General features: G+C 56.6%; 1 protein-coding gene across 2 annotated transcripts in view; it reads left to right on the forward strand.

Moving 5' to 3' along the window:
* LOC133352739 (1-phosphatidylinositol 4,5-bisphosphate phosphodiesterase beta-1-like) overlaps window positions 1-15,591 on the forward strand; it is a 37,285-nt gene extending 21,694 nt beyond the window's left edge. Inside the window, exons 9-33 of one of the 2 annotated variants that reach the window (XM_061568581.1) lie at window positions 22-188; window positions 974-1,120; window positions 1,627-1,784; window positions 2,903-2,985; window positions 3,369-3,453; window positions 3,753-3,921; window positions 4,282-4,389; window positions 4,622-4,695; window positions 5,735-5,831; window positions 6,544-6,628; window positions 7,025-7,149; window positions 7,555-7,709; window positions 8,702-8,869; window positions 9,318-9,417; window positions 9,975-10,079; window positions 10,849-10,937; window positions 11,138-11,387; window positions 11,528-11,578; window positions 11,848-12,061; window positions 12,153-12,318; window positions 12,563-12,639; window positions 13,660-13,755; window positions 14,211-14,268; window positions 14,499-14,585; window positions 14,842-15,591. In XM_061568581.1, coding sequence (XP_061424565.1) covers window positions 22-188; window positions 974-1,120; window positions 1,627-1,784; window positions 2,903-2,985; window positions 3,369-3,453; window positions 3,753-3,921; window positions 4,282-4,389; window positions 4,622-4,695; window positions 5,735-5,831; window positions 6,544-6,628; window positions 7,025-7,149; window positions 7,555-7,709; window positions 8,702-8,869; window positions 9,318-9,417; window positions 9,975-10,079; window positions 10,849-10,937; window positions 11,138-11,387; window positions 11,528-11,578; window positions 11,848-12,061; window positions 12,153-12,318; window positions 12,563-12,639; window positions 13,660-13,755; window positions 14,211-14,268; window positions 14,499-14,585; window positions 14,842-14,937 — 3,010 coding nt within the window. In that variant the 3' untranslated portion in view covers window positions 14,938-15,591. The remainder of the gene's footprint in view (window positions 1-21; window positions 189-973; window positions 1,121-1,626; window positions 1,785-2,902; window positions 2,986-3,368; window positions 3,454-3,752; window positions 3,922-4,281; window positions 4,390-4,621; window positions 4,696-5,734; window positions 5,832-6,543; window positions 6,629-7,024; window positions 7,150-7,554; window positions 7,710-8,701; window positions 8,870-9,317; window positions 9,418-9,974; window positions 10,080-10,848; window positions 10,938-11,137; window positions 11,388-11,527; window positions 11,579-11,847; window positions 12,062-12,152; window positions 12,319-12,562; window positions 12,640-13,659; window positions 13,756-14,210; window positions 14,269-14,498; window positions 14,586-14,841) is intronic. The other variant, XM_061568582.1, reaches the window with a different exon arrangement.
* Window positions 15,592-16,169: the final 578 nt, after the last annotated feature.

Here is a 16,169-nt window from a genome sequence, read left to right on the forward strand (position 1 = left end):
TCGTGAACCCCGCCTGTCTAGTGGAGCCAAGAACAAGCCGTACCTGACGCTGGATCAGTTCACGGACTTCGTGAACTCGCGGCAGCGCGACCCGCGGCTCAACGAGCTGCTCTTCCCACCGCTGCGGCCGGCGCAGGTGCAGCTCATGATCGACAAATACGAGCCCAACAGCAACCTCGCTCGCAAGGGTGAGCGCCGTGGGTGCGTGCGTGCGTGCGTGCGCGTGCGCACGCGTCCATGTGTGCACGCTTCTGCACGTGTATGGGGAGCAGTGGCGCAGTGGTTGAGCAAACTGCGCTTACAGACCTGCTGACTAGAGTTTGATTTCTGACAATGGCCAACATTAGCGGGAGTGATATCTGAACCAGTCCTGGGGTTCCCCCCCACCAAGGTCGACTCAGCCTTAAATGGGTACCTGGTGTGGTGTGTGTAAACATCAGCTCTGGGGAGACAAAGGTGGCCAGGCGTGATGCGTGTCACTCCGCGCCCTTTACACTGTTCGGCTTTAATAGGTGCTCGAGGACAGCGATTGCATCAACAGTTGGTTTGCCTATGCAGGCACCTCTGTCATATTCTTTTGTGTGTATGTATATTCTGTTGTGTGCATGTATATTCTGTTGTGTGTGTGTGCGTGCATGCGTGTGCGTGTGTATATGTGCATGTGGGGAGCGGTACTGTAGCGGTTAGCGCGCTGCGCTATGAACCTGCCAACCCGGGTTCGATTCCCGCTCACGGCCAACACCAGTGACGATTATCTGAACCAATCCTGGGCCTTCCCTAGGTCGACTCAGCCTGGAATGAGTACCTGGTACGATGTGTAAACATCGCCACTGGGGAGACAAAGGCAGTTGGGCGTGGTGCTGGCCACCCACCCTCTCGTGTGCCGTTCCGGCCTTCATAGGTGCTCGCTAACAGCAGTTGCCCCAACAGTCTGTTAAACCTATACGGGGGATTTTTGTCTTTGTGCGTGCAGGGCAGATCTCGGTATCGGGGTTCAAGCTCTACCTGCACGGTGATGAGAACAGTGTCATTCCGCCCGAGAAGCTGGACGTCAACGAGGACATGAGCTGCCCCCTGTCGCACTACTTCATCAACTCGTCCCACAACACCTACCTGACCGGTACCACCACCATCATCACCACCACTAACCCACCACAACCACCACTAACCCACAACGCCCACCAGATTCTCACTACACCTAACACCGACTTAACGACTGTCCGCTCTGTTTCCTCTGACATCTCCACCCCCGTGTCCCCACCGTGCCCCCCCTCCGTGTGTCACCCACCCCCCACCCCCCCCGTGTCCTGCCCCGTGTCCCTCCCCCGTGTCCATCCCTCCGTGTGTCCCCCCCCCCCCCCGTGTCCCGCCTCCATGTCCCCCTCCCTGTGTGTCCCCCCGTGTCCCCCTCCCCGGTGTCCCCGCCCTCCCCCCCCGTCTCCCCCTTCCCGTGTTCCCCTCCCCGTGTCCCCCTCCCCGTGTCCCCCCCCGTGTCCCCCTCCCCCCGTATCCCCCTCCCCGTGTCCCCCTCCCCCCGTATCCCCCTCCCCGTGTCCCCCTCCCCGTGTCCCCCCCCCCCCCTCGGTGTCCCCCCCCCCCCCCCCGGTGTCCCCCACCGTGCCTCAGCGGGGCAGCTGAAGGGCTGCTCCACGGCGGAGATGTACCGCCAGGTGCTGCTGTCGGGCTGCCGCTGCGTGGAGCTCGACTGCTGGAAGGGGCGCACGGCGGACGAGGAGCCGATCATCACGCACGGCTTCACCATGACCACCGAGATCCTCTTCAAGGTGCGGAGGACGTGCGGTAGAGGCCGACTGAAACTGAATTTCTGGTTTCCGCCGAAACCGAAAGTTTAATTACACTTTCGACCGAGACCGAAACAGAAAGGTATATAACTGAAGTTACCGAACACAAGATTTATGAAATATGTCATGATGCAATGCTACTTTAATAAAAAATAAATCTAGAACTAATCATTCAGAGCCTGCAATAAGAGTCGCTAAATATCAAATCTTTAGGTGTTACTTACTTAGTAATTATATCTAAACAAACCAATGTTGTAGTTAAGAGAAACAACAGTTTTTCCGCACTCAGCCAGACAGGCTGCCGTCTGTTGACCGGTCGAATATACATTAGCAGACCATGGTTGCGGCTGTAACCTCGCTCCCAAGCTGCTGCTGCTGACGTGTGTGTATCTTCGGTTAACGAATGACGACCAAAAGTCAATATCAGTTTCCGCCGAAACCGAAACCAGACCGAAAGTAAAAAATTGACTTTCGGCCGAAACCGAAAGAATGCCGAAAGAGGCCATTTGCCAACTTTCGGCGCCGAAACCGAAACCAAATTTCGGTCGGCCTCTAACGTGCGGGACCGACCGTCGCGGCCAACGCTCAAGGGGAGGCCCACGTGCGGACGCGCCGCTGTGTAGCTCAAAAAAACTCCACGTGTTTTTGTGAAAATAATTGGCAGCCACCGGCAACGGCTTCGCAGGCCGCTCCCCCCCCCTTACGGCCTTGCACGTGACGCAAGCGGGGGAGGGGGACCTCAGGTGGGGGAGTGGCCGGGGTCGAGAATCCGCGTGGCAGGGCAAGGGCACGGCGTGCGTAGATCCTGTTAAACGACGCTGCTCGGTCAGGGAAAGGGGATTGTTTTCCAAGGCTCCTGCACTGAAGGCAACACGACGGCCAGAAGTGGCTAAGTGGTACAGCAATGGATACTTTAATCTATCCGTGCGGAGATTTGAGTGTTAACCCTCCCCCCTGCCCCCCATAGCCAAACTCATTAGAAAAATAATTGATGAAACATCTCAAAACAAGTCTGGAGCCTAAACGAGGCTCTCCGGGGTGAACACAGCTGCTGTTATTAATTATTTATTGTTGTTGTTGTTGTCGCGTTGTGTTCCCAGGAGGCGATCGAGGCGATTGCGGAGAGCGCCTTCAAGACGTCGTCCTACCCGGTCATCCTGTCCTTCGAGAACCACGTCGACTCGTACGCGTCCCACGGTGTTCCTCCGTGCCCCTCCGTGCCCCTCCGTGCCCCTCCGTGTCCCACCTCCTCCCCCCGCCTCACGCCGTGTCCCTCCATGCTCTGTCCACATCCCAGTTTGTATTTGTCGCGTTCTTGTCCATCCGTTTTCCACCCTCGTCAATCGTCCACGTCCGCCCCGTGTCTCGTGTCCGTGCCAGACGCTGTAGATTTAGAACACTGCCTGCAGTGTGGACGTGGAGGTCCACTCCCTCAGCGGAGATCTCGGAATTTTGTTTTGGTCTCTCCTGCCCCTCAACCACCAACACAACACCACCAACACAACACCACCAACACTACAACACTACCACCACCAACCCCCCCCCCTCCCACCATGGATGCCTCAGGCCCAAGCAGCAGGCTAAGATGGCGGAGTACTGCCGACAAGCGTTCGGGGAGGCCCTGGTCACGGAGCCTCTAGAAAAATTCCCGGTGAGCTGCATCACACCACGTCATGCCACACCATCACACTGCGTCATGCCACACCATCACACCGCGTCATGCCACACCATCACACTGCGTCATGCCACACCATCACGCCGCGCTATCACACCCACACCATCACGCCGCATGCCGACCGATGTGCCAGCCCCACACGGTGTCGCAACGCACTTCCGTGTGGTGCCCAGCCACAACCCGTGCCTCAACCACCACAACCACCACCACCGCAGCCAGTGCCCCACCACCGCGCCTCACCACATTGCCCGTGTCCCCGGCTACTGCCGTTGCAGCTGGAGCCGGGCGTGCCGCTGCCGAGCCCCGGGGAGCTGCGTGGCCGCGTCCTCGTCAAGAACAAGAAGAAGCTGCTGGTGCGCGCGGGCGACGCACGGCGCCGCCTCGAGGGGGTTCCCTCCAACTCGCCCAGCGAGTCGAGCCTCGGGGAGCTCCCGGGAGCCACTGGTCAGCTCCCTCCCCCCCCCCCCTTGCCTCCCCTCCCTGCCTTCCTACCTCCCTCCCTGCCTCCCTGCCTCCCTGCCTGCCTGCCTCCCTCTCCGCACCATGGCACGGCACATGGAGACTAAATCAGACGCGAGCTCGGCTCGACGAGACCTTGGGACTCCCCTTGGTCTACTCAGCCTTAAATGAGTTCCTGGTTTTAGTAGACATCAGCACAGGTGGCTGGGCGTGGCGCTCGCCTCTCCGCCTCCTCGTGTGATGTGCCGGCCTTCATAGGTGTTTGCGTACAGCACTTGCCCCAACAGCCTGTTAAGCGCTGCTGTGGGGTGGGATCTTTGTCTTTGTTGTGCGTGTGTGCTCAAGGCTCCGAGCTGCCCGACATCCCCCAGTCGCCCCTGGCGCCCGGCAGCCCCGACGGCTCTGGGCGCAGCTCCGACTGGCACAAGTCCGGCTCCTTCAGCCGCTCCATTGGTACAAAAAACACACGCACACACGCGCATAAACCACATGCACCTACACGCACCACACGCATACGCCCACACACCTACACAAGTCTACGCAATGCACACAACCTTCTCACGACTATCATCGACACTACGTTACGGCGCGTGCGCTTGCACGGGACCTACGATCACCAGCGTAAGCTCAGCGCGTGCGCTCCGCGCCCCCCCCCCTCCCCCCGCGCTCCTCGCCGTCGGTGCAGCAGAGGTGCTCGAGGGCGGCAGTGACGAGGATGACTACACTGAGGAGGAGCTCAAGAAGGCCACGACCGACGAGGTGGGGCCATCCTTCCCCCGCCACTCCCCTCGCTCCATCCTCTTCCCCGGCTCCATTCGCTCCGCACCCCAGTACCCCCCTCCCCCCTCCTCTCTATACCTTCACCGGGCAGTGTCTGGCGGTAAGTGGTGAGTGTCTGGTGAGTGGCTGAAAACACCTGTTTCATTCACGCTGGTTGCCCATCCAAGGACTGTCCAGGCCCCATCCTGCTTAGCTGACGGGATCTGACCCGATGGGGGGGGCACATTGCGGGTGATTTGGTCACAGGCGGCATTGTTGCAAACACAGGCAGCAGGGGGCAGTGCAGCTAAATCCATTGTTGCACTGTGAGACTGGCGGCAGCGAGGGTGTGGTGAGCGTGGCGTCGCCACGGCTTGCGTCGCGGCGTGTTCAAGTTGTGTAACCAGGTGGTGGGAACCCCGAGGCCGGGAGGATAGAGCCTCCTTCGCCACAGTGACATGGGTCACCAAGTTAACAAGCAAAGCAAAATCAATTAAAGAAAAGCAATTGTGATGTCGTGTTTGTGACGTGGCGTGCGTGACGCAGCGTGTGTGACGTGGTGTGTGTGTGACATGGTGTGCGCGACGCAGTGTGTGTGTGTGTGTGACATGGCGTGTGTGACACGGTGTGTGTGTGTGTGACATGGTGTGTGTGTGTGACACGGTGTGTGTGTGTGTGTGTGACATGGTGTGTGTGTGTGACACGGTGTGTGTGTGTGTGTGACATGGTGTGTGTGACATGGTGTGTGTGTGTGTGTGTGACATGGTGTGTGTGACACGGTGTGTGTGTATGTGTGTGTGACATGGTGTGTGTGTGTGTGACATGGTGTGTGACATGGTGTGTGTGTGTGTGACATGGTGTGTGTGACATGGTGTGTGTGTATGTGTGTGACATGGTGTGTGTGACACGGTGTGTGTGTGTGTGTGACATGGCGTGTGTGACACGGTGTGTGTGTGTGTGACATGGCGTGTTTGACACGGTGTGTGTGTGTGTGTGACATGGTGTGCGCGACGCGGTGTGTGTGTCATGCCGTGTGCAGGGCACGGCCAGCATCGAAGTGAGCGCCACGCAGGAGATGTCGAACCTCGTGAGCTACGTGCAGCCCATCAAGTTCGACTCCTTTGCCGACGCCAAGCGTGAGTCTCCCTCCTCCAGCCGCCCCCGGCAGGAAAAACAAGCGCGGTAGGAGCCGGGGCTTCGGAGTTCAGCCCGCCCGACAAGAAATCAGCCACTCCACTCGCCGAGAATGTGGCACCGCTGTAATGCACTTTCGTTGTCCCGTTCTAATGAGATCCATCGTCCCGTTTTAATGTTGTTAAACTGTAGCCTTCTATTAAACGGCACCTGTCCGTTAAACTGTACCCATCCGTTAAACTGTACCCGTCTTGATTTGAGGCTTTCGTGACTGCAGGGATCCATACTCTTTGGTTCTTTCGGTAAAGTCACGTAGGTATAAAATAAAATAAATCACGACGTTTCGGGCGCAACACAAGCGTCCGTCATCAGGTGGGGAAGCAGTCTGCCTCAGCAGCAGACTATGCTACGTGACTTTACCGAAAGAACCAAAGAGTATGTACCCGTCTGTTTAACGGCACCCACGCGATAGCCCCTGCGCATCAGTCGAATGTCCTCCTGCTTTGATTCCATACTCTAGAGAAGATCCGGTAAACATGGAACGTTGGGCCAATATTGGTCCAACGGTTTCGACCACCTTGCCAACATTGGCACGTTCACTGGGGGGGCGGGGGCGAGGCGGGAGTCGGCTGGAGGTGGAAGAGAAGATGCCTGTGCCCGGAGCGGCGGGTCCTCTCTGCCGGCATTGCCTCACTCGGCCGCTGTCGCCCCCAGGGAGGAACCGGAACTTCGAGATGTCGTCGTTTGTGGAGACGAAGGGGGCCGAGCAGCTCACCAAGTCTCCTGTGGAGTTCGTCGAGTATCCTCCCCGACTGGATCGCGAGTATTTTTTTCCGAGAGAGCGGGAGAGGCGACGTTGCCAGCTCCTCGAAGCGGAGATTTGCTGAACGAGCCTCAACCAGTCACTCGATCGTCCAAAATATCACTTGTAGACTTCACCAGGTATTACGCGTGGTAAGTTGGTACAGGGTCCTTAACAAAGGCCTGGAATAGCTCTTAAATCTGCATCGTGCCCTCATCCCGGATGTTTATTAGATTTGTTGCTTGGACGAAATGTTGTCGTGAGGGAAACCCAAATTGTCGCCAAATCTGGTGATGAAATGACCAAGTTGGCGACGCCGATAGCGAGGGTGGAGGAGTCCGACGCACCCTCGGTTTAGCAGGTCGTGGCGCTTAAACCTTGACCCCGCATCAGGTACAACAAGACGCACCTGAGCCGCATCTACCCCAAGGGCACGCGCGTCGACTCCTCCAACTACACACCGCAGCTCTTCTGGAACGCCGGCTGCCAGATGGTGGCCCTCAACTTCCAGAGTCTGGGTGAGTGCGAGCCTGTCGCTGGCCCCCGTGCCCTCCAGGGGCCACCTGGCCACCTCCTGATCACCAAAAATGATCGTAATCATCGTCGTCATAATCCATGATCAATTCAGAACTGGTTGGAGACCTCCCCCACACCCCTACAGCTGTTGCGATGCTGCAATTAATCGATAGCCCTTGCACATCAGCTGATTTTATCGTCCTGTCAGTAGTGTTCTCTTTCTTTGGCTGCGATTCCGACGTTAGTCTCGACCACTGGCCGTCACCGTTTCTTCCCGCGACGCGTCCTGCCAAAGCTCTCTGACTATCCCTTTGTCCGTAAGATGTCGCCGACTTGCGTATGTTCGCCGATCTACATGCTCCTCTTCCCCCACTACCCCCCCCCCCCGTGCCCCCCACACCCCACAGACCTCGCCATGCAGCTCAACATGGGCATGTTCGGCTACAACGGGCGCAGCGGCTACCTGCTCAAGCCCGAGTTCATGCGGCGCTCTGACAAGCACTTCGACCCGTTCACTGGCAGTACCATCGACGGCGTCATCGCCAACACCGTATCCATCAAGGTCGCGCCGCCCGACCGCCCCCAACACGACCCGACCTGACCTCAACCCTGCCCCGGCTGTAACCCCATTTCTTGCTCAAACCCTGACCTCACTGCAAAACGCTGGCCCGGCCCCATTCTCAGATGAAAATGGGGCGTCATTTCTCACGGAATATTTTTGTTCCGAGATTAGGTGGCACGTGACTCGTAGCCACAGCCACAGATAGAGGGAGGGGGTTACAGTGAATGTGGTGTGCCGGGTACTGAAATATTTTCCTAGCCCTGCCCCGGGTTGACACAGCTGAAATTAAGCATTGCTCATTGGCCAAACATCTTAAGCTGGACCTCTTGGAAAGGAGTATCGGGACTCGGGTTGTCCCAAATAAACCATTAGTCAGGCAGTGGTGGCTATGCGCATGGCTGCCTGGAATCCAGCACTGGCAGCAGCAGTAAGGGTTGGTCACCACACCAATGTTGTGAAACTTCCTTCCCTTGGGGGTCAAGGAGGAGAGTCGTACCCTGGCTCGCCAGGAGAAGGCGGTATGGGATTGTTTCCCCCTACATGCGTGGGCTTTCTCCAGCTTCTTCGGTCTCCCTTGCACATGTAAACAATCATTAATTGGCCGATAACGCCTTAATATACAGAGGACTGCAGAGCTTGAGCAATTGATGGCACTGGCTCCTCGCATGGTTGCCGTCCCATGTGCCTGTGGTTCCTCGCGCCACGAAGTCCTCTCTCTTCAAGAACAAATACCATGTGACGACGCGTTACAAGTTTAATTTTTTTACATGACGTCATTCATTAAAGCAAAGCTGGTTGACTAGCCACCTTGCTTTAGTACCGGCTGCTGGCCACCTTCCCCAGCCCAGCGGATCACAGGCACGCGTCACCGCACGCTGTGACACACGCGTGATGATGCTGCTGCTGCATATGATGATTCGTGTTATCTGCACCACACGTGCCGTCCGTGCCATCCACTCCATTTGTGTGATCCGTGTGATTCGCGCGTGCAGGTGATCTCGGGGCAGTTCCTGGTGGACCGCCGCGTGGGCACCTACGTGGAGGTGGACATGTTCGGGCTTCCCGTGGACACCAAGCGCAAGATGTACCGCACGCGCACCAGCCGCGACAACAACCCCATCAACCCCGTGTGGAACGAAGAGCCTTTCGTCTTCAAGAAGGTAACGAGCACGCTACGGCCACCGCTCGTAATGGTCCCCATTGTTCCGTCGTCAACAGCCCCGGCGCACGGCTAACGAGCAGCGTTGCGGACCTGGTACCATGGTACCAGCCTAATTAGGCCCTCTTGCTCATCCCCGCTCTAACGAGCAATCACGGTGCTGCTGCCACGATGGGTGCCGTCACTTGGCCCTAACGAGCACCCCCCCCCCCACCCCCCGTGGGTGCTGCGCCCAAACGAGCGCCATCACCCGGGCGACCTGCGAAAGAGAGAGAGAGACCTCCCGTCCCGAATTTTTTTTTCCCCCAGGTGAATTTTTAAAAATAAAATATCAAAAAATAACGAATCGAAAAAGCGTCCTTGCTCGAACGAGCGGCTCGTGCCACGGGGGCCGTCGGCGTCGGCTCCGCCGTGTGCCACCATCCCACCGGCTGTGGCTGTCGCCGCAGGTGGTGCTGCCGGCGCTCGCCTCGCTGCGCATCGCGGTGTTCGAGGACAGCGGCAAGTTCATCGGCCACCGCATCCTCCCAGTCTCCGCCATGCGTCCAGGTCTCCCCTCCACCGCATAGACACGCGGCGACGCAAACGGGACGGCACAACGCGCCGCACGCCGCTTGTGCCCCACGCCGCCTCTTCGTTTGCGTCTTGGCTTTCCAGCGAAGGCTGAGCGCGTTCAGGCGTCGGCAATCCTTTGTAACGCTTGTAAATATTATCCAATATAAGCGAAACTCGAGTTAATTTTAGAACTTTCGTGACTGCAGGAATTATTATTTGGTTCTTTCGGTTAAGTCACGTCTAAAGATAAAATAATTAATGAATTATGCAATTTATTATTTTATTTATTTAATTTATTAAATTTATCGCTTTTATTTATTAATTTATTATTTTATCTTTAAACGTGACTTAACCGAAAGAACCAAATAACGAAACTCGAGTATCGAGTCGTATTGCTATTAAGGGGTTAACCAATGGAAAACCGGTGAAGTTGATCAAAACTTGGCGACAAAAACCAGCGCTCGCCCTATTATCCGCATGTGGGGCAGCTGTAAGGAGTCCATGCGTATGCGTGATTTTCCTTCCTCGTTTTGCGTGTGCAACGCCGCCAGGATACCACCACATCTGCCTGCGCAACGAGAGCAACCAGCCCCTCACCATGCCGACCATCTTTGTGTTCATCCAGGTCAAGGACTACGTCCCCGATGCCTTTGAGGGTGTGGAGACGCGCACCACCACACGCACCACCACACGCACCACCAAAGACAAAGATCCCCCGTATAACCTGTTGGGGCAAGTGCTGTAAGCGAGCACCTATGAAAGCCGGCACAGCATACGAGGGGGTCGGGTGGCCAACACCATGCCCGGCCGTCTTTGTCTCCCGAGTGGCGATGCTCACACATCGCACCAGGTACTCATTTGAGACTCAGTCGACCTCAGGGAGGACCAAGGACCGGTTCACATAATCGTCACTGATGGTTGACCTTGAACGAGAATCGAGCCCGGGTCGCCAGATTCGTAGCGCAGTGCGCTAATCGCTAAACTACCGCTCCCCACACGCTGCACCACACGCACCAAAGATCCATCGTATAGCCTTTATCAGACTCTAGGAGCAAGTGCTGTTAGCGAGGACCTATGAAGGCCGGCACGGCACACGAGGGGATGGTTGGCCATGCCACCCACCCCCGTTCCGTGGTCGCCTTTGTCTCCTCTGTGGCGATGTTTACACACCGCACCAGGTACTCATTTGAGTGGGAGTCGACTTAGCGGGAGGGAGGCCCAGGACCGGTTCAAATAATCGTCATTGGTGTTGGCCGTGAGCGGGAATCGAACTGGGTCGCCGGGTTCGTAGCGCAGCGCCCTAACCACTGCTGCACTACCGCACATGCACACAGCACCACACATGCCGTGTATCACCGCAAACCGCCTGAATGTGTCCGGTGTCGTTGTGTTTGGTGTTGTGCCTGGTGTGTGTTTTGTCTGCAGACATCATCAGCGGGCTCTCCAACCCCATCCGCTACCAGAGCCTCATCGAGAAACGAGCGCGACAGCTGCAGATGCTTTACATGGACGAGGTCTCGCGCCACACCTACACACGCGCAAGCACGCACAAATCCCTCAACCCCCATACACGTGTGCGCGCACGTCCACGCTGGTTGTCGCAAGGCCGCCCCTGTTAGTGCTAGAAAGCCACCCCGCGGTGCGCGAAGGCCGCGGCTGCGGTCACCGCTAATCGACGCTAACGGGCGCCGTTTCCGGGCACGATCGCGAGCAGCTGGAGGAGAAGAGGCCCGCGCCTGCAGACGGCGCCGGTGGGACGTGGCCGGGCACGGGGCTGGCGGCGGAACCGCTGGTGTCGGACCGGCGAGCGTCGGCGGGGAGGGGGGACGAGCTGACCACGACGGCGCGGCCGGGCGGCAAGGAGGAGCGGAGGAACGCCAACGGCGCGGCGCCGCGGATCGGGGCCTCCTGGAGGACGAGCAGCCTGACGCCGTTCGGCTCGGCCCTGCTGCAGGAAGCCCTGGGTATGACTTTACGGCACATCATACCGCACGTCATACGGCACGTCATACCGCACGTCAGCACTACACATCACGCGTCGTGTCAGTTGTCCCTGCTCGCCGCTGCCTGTACGCTAGAGCTGCGTGCGTTCTCTTGTCCGCAGGGTTTTACCCTTCATCTCCGAGGAAGGAGAACATCATCGGTGTCCTTCGAGGTAAGTTCCCCCCCCCCCCCCCCCCGTGCCCTCAGACTCTTGAGCTTTCCCGCCGCAGCCTGCGCCGCCTCCAGGGAGGGCGCAGGCAGAGTGGTGTTTATGGTTAGCGGCAGCACGCCACGATTATCGGGAATGGGCCTCCCTGCCCTGCGCGATCACCGCTGATAGGTCGACGGTCATGGGGGGCATGTTTTGGCGGGCACTAGCGGGCACCATGCTCACCGTTCCCCCCCCCCCACCCCTGCACGGTGCGATGTTCGGCCACACAGAGCTGCGGCCAGCGTCGCTGGAGGAGCTGAAGCAAAGCCGGGCGCTGGTGAAGCTGCGGAGCAAGCAGCACAAGGATCTGCAGGAGCTGGCGCGCAGGAATGTGAAGCGCGCCGCCGAGACGGCCAAGGAGCACGCGGCGCAGCTTGCAGCGCACGCCGACCAACAGCAGCGCCGCCGCACCTTCGCCGAGCGCAAGACCTTCTACGCCCGCAGGTACCCCCCTCCCTCCCTCCCCGCCCTCCTTCCCTTCGGGCCCCCACGCGGTTGGCACCACGGTCCCTCAACGCCTCCCTCTTGTGCACAGCCTGCTGGGGGGCGGAGCGTCCGCGGAGGCGCGAGCAACGGCGGCCGTGGGGCAGAAGGCGCTCGAGGTGGCCGAGCTGCGGCGCCGGCAGCGCGAGGAGCTGCGGACCCTCCGCTTGGAGCAGCGCACGGTCGAGAGGGATCGCTCCCTGCAGTACACTGCGCAGGTGCTGCCACGCCCCGCGAGCCGCACTCACTCAAAGCGCACGTGCGATTGGACATAAATGGGTGAACACGGATTGACCGTGGTGGGCACCCCCCACCCCGAAGCCTGCAGTGTGACGAAATCCTGGCAGTTTCCGCCGAACGTTATCTCACCTGTTGGCTCGAGTGTCTCGCGTCGTCCGTCCCCGTGTCGTGTGACCCCCGTGTGACCCCGTGACCACCCCCCCCCCCCGCTGCCCTCCGTAGTTCTATGAGCGGCTGCTGGTGGCGGCGCAGGACAGCCAGGCGACGCTGCTCAAGAAGCTGACGGAGACGAGCGAGAAGTATGAGCGCGCACCACCGCCAACCCCGAAGCCGGGAAGCTTGCAACGCAAGACGCACTACACAGTGCACATGTAGTCTCGAGAGAGGCAGGAGGTATCTGGGCTCTGTGCGAGTGTACAAAATACAATGTGGATTTATTTGGCATCTTAATTTTGGTTGTGCTTTTAAAAATTGCTCCTCTGGTTTTGATGCAAAACCAAATCAATGGGTGTATATTTTCCCACGTGACAACTTGATTGGATTGACTGTCGGGTGGTGGACAGTCATAGTTGACAATTCGCATATTTCGATTTAAAGCTTTTGTGACTGCAGGGATTCATATTCTTGGTTCTTTCGGTAAAGTCACGTAGAAGGGAAAGAACCAAGAAAATTGACATTATACTTGCTCAATTTACCAAAACAAATTATGAATTGTGATGGATCTGAATGCAACTGCATCTTGAGCTGCTGCACAGACTGTTCAGAGAGAGAGGGGGATTGCCCATAGGCAGGGGAGAGAGATGAATGTCCTGAGCCTGGACTTTAACTGGGGCAGGGGGTCAGCAGCATGGATAGTTGAGAAAAGGAAGTTCTAGATTGAGAGGGCAGCAGTAGAGGAGAATGAGTTACTATATTGTATTACTATTTTTATTTTACCAGGTAAGGCCCACTGTGCTATATAGGTATTTTTCAGAAACAACCTGGCCACAAATGATAACTTGGCGAAGTGGCGTACGTGAAAATTTATAACAGCCAACGCGTGTTTCTAAATGTAGAGGGGACCCGGAGAAAAATCCACATAACCACGGGGAGAATGTACAAACTCCAAATAAACAGGCATCGTCAGGGTCGGGATCGAATCCATTATCTGCTGTATACGAGGCCAGGTAGCTAACATCTTGCCACCATGGCCGGAGAGTCACGGGGATTTTGACCGCTGGTCTCAGGCCGTCTCCTGTGCTGGCAAGCCGCAGGGCAGCCACGGCAGGCAGCGGTTTTGTCGCGAGCCGCGCTGATGACAGACCCCGTGTCATGTGCAGGGAAAAGAGGGAGCTCAAGAAGCAGATGGATGTCCTGCGGCTCGGCAAGGTGGAGGCCGCCTGCAAGGAGGTCAAGGACAAGCAGGAGTTGGAGAGGTGAGCAAGGCCATGAAATCCTCACCACCACCACCCTAAATTTCGATTTAAAGCTTTCGTGACTGCAGGGATTCATCTTCTTGGTTCTTTCGGTAAAGTCACATAGAATTGAAATAATAAAAATATAACATAATAAAATAATTCTCACGACGTTTCGGCCACAACGCAAGTAGCCGTCCTCAGGTGGAGAACAGTCATTCAGACTGTCTCCTCGACAGACCTGTTCTCCACCTGAGGACAGCTACTTGCGTTGTGGCCGAAACGTCGTGAGAATTATTTTATTATGTTTTATTTTTATTATTTTATTATTTCAATTCTACGTGACTTTACCGAAAGAACCAAGAAGACACCACCACCCTGTCACACCAAGAATTCCACACCGTCAGAGGATCCTCCACACCACCACCATCTGCGTTTGTCCGTGTGTGGCACCGCATGTGTGCGTGGCCGTGCAGGCACAAGGAGCAAATCACCAACGCCCATATCCAGGAGGGCGTGGTGAAGCTCAAGACGGTGAGACGCTCACTCTGACACGGCGATTGCAGTGCGATGTAATGGTGGTCACCATATTGTTGGTAGTGTGCTGTTGAGACCGTGGTAACGGAGTAGTGCATATTGCAGTAGATAATAGCATGGTGTTTCCTTCGGTGCGATGCGGTAATGTTAATCATGCCATGGCGTTGTGGTGATCGTCGTAATGTTTGAATGGCACGGTGCGGTAATGTTGCGGTGTGGACGAGCAGCTGCTGGAGTCCCAGAAGAAGCGTCAGGAGCGCATCGAGGAGAAGCACCAGCAGGTGGTGGCTGCTGTGAAGCAGGAGGAGCAACTGGTGAGCAGCATGGCCTGCAGGCCAGGCCGTGTTCACGAGCACATTGACGTGTTTCGGGAGTGGTGGCGCAGTGGTTAAGCAAACTACGCTACTGACCAGAATAAAATTTTATGACAATGCCCAATATTAGCGGGAGTGATATCCAAACTGGTCCTGTGCCCCAACGAAGGTCAACTCAGCCTTAAAGGAGTACTTGGTGTGTGGTAGACACGTGCTGATGTTTGCGTGCTAATTGTGTGTGTGTGTGTGATCTCAGTGCCGCAGGGAGGTTGAGCGTGCATTTGAGGAGTGGCTCCAGTGCCAGTCGGAGGGGGCAGAGAGCGGCCGCCAGGAGCAGATGGCACGGCCGTGACGTGCATGCCCCCCCCCCCACGATGGGCACACTGAGAACACCACAGCAAGACCTCTCTCCCACACCACCTCTTGCCCATTCCACATCACCAGCTATCCTTTTTTACTTTATTTATTTCTTAATCATTTTGTACAACTTCTCCAAAAAGGGTTTTCTTTGGGAACTTTTTGTATCACCGTTTTGTATTTTCCCCGTCTCTGTTGAACGTTGTCTGCTTTGGGAGGGGTTCCCGTGAGAGTTGTGTTGCTGCCTTTGCTGCTGTGGCAGGGGAACTGTGGGGGCAAAACCGCAGCCCTTACTCCCCGCCTGGTTTGCGAACGCCTCTCCCTAACGTTGTTGGTGTCACGGAGCTCCTGTGCTGCCACTTTCCCCGTGGCAGCGTTCGCGGTTTGTCGCTTGCTGCTGGTTCCTCCTGGGTGGACGTAGCCACCGCCGCTGCTGGCGCGCCTCCCCCCCACCCCACCTCTCCCCTGTGGTCGTCCACGGATTCGTGATGATCACAGTCGCTGCTGCCGTCTCCCGTGAGCCATGCGAGACGTGGCTGCACTGAGGCTCCATCTGCGCGAGGGTTCTGCACGTCGTGTGTGCGTTCCGTACGCGCGTTTGTACAAAGTTGAATAAATGCACGGACTGCACGCCACGCTGCCTCCAGCCGTTTCTCAGGAGACGTGCGTGTCTTGTGGGGCTATGGTAGCGCCATCGTAAGATCCAGGATCCTTGAGCCCTGACAGGAATCCACGAGACTGCGGCAACTTAGGGGACCTCAAACTGTAGCAGCACCACCACCACCATCACCCTCCTCCTGCGAAAGCCTTGGCAGGCCCCTCCTGCAAAAGAGTCTTGAGACTCGGTGAGGCTTACCTCGGCAAACAAGTGGAATAATCATAATGTAAAATTAAAATAATCTGAAATTGGTATTAAGGTTATTTGTTCTATAAAATGTTACGTTTTGGCCAAAACGGGTGGTGTCTGGTTTAGGTTATATTCATGTGTTGAGGGTAAAACAAAAAGGGAACAAAGCCCATTTTTGGTAAAAAAAAACTAAGTTGTCGTGTTTGTTCTAGGTAGGTATAAAATTATAAAAGTTTTAAATGTTTAAAATATTTAGCACATTAGCAATCGTTTCCATTCGTATGAAACCAAACTAACTTCTCTAATTTTGTCTGGAGACATCACCAAATAGTTCCAACATTAGGTAATGTATATTCTCTGGCATAGTTTTACTTTAGCGC

Source organism: Lethenteron reissneri, chromosome 41 (genome assembly GCF_015708825.2).
Source record: "Lethenteron reissneri isolate LAM-NWPU_2019-01 chromosome 41, ASM1570882v1, whole genome shotgun sequence".
NCBI classification, from domain to species: Eukaryota; Metazoa; Chordata; class Hyperoartia; order Petromyzontiformes; family Petromyzontidae; genus Lethenteron; species Lethenteron reissneri.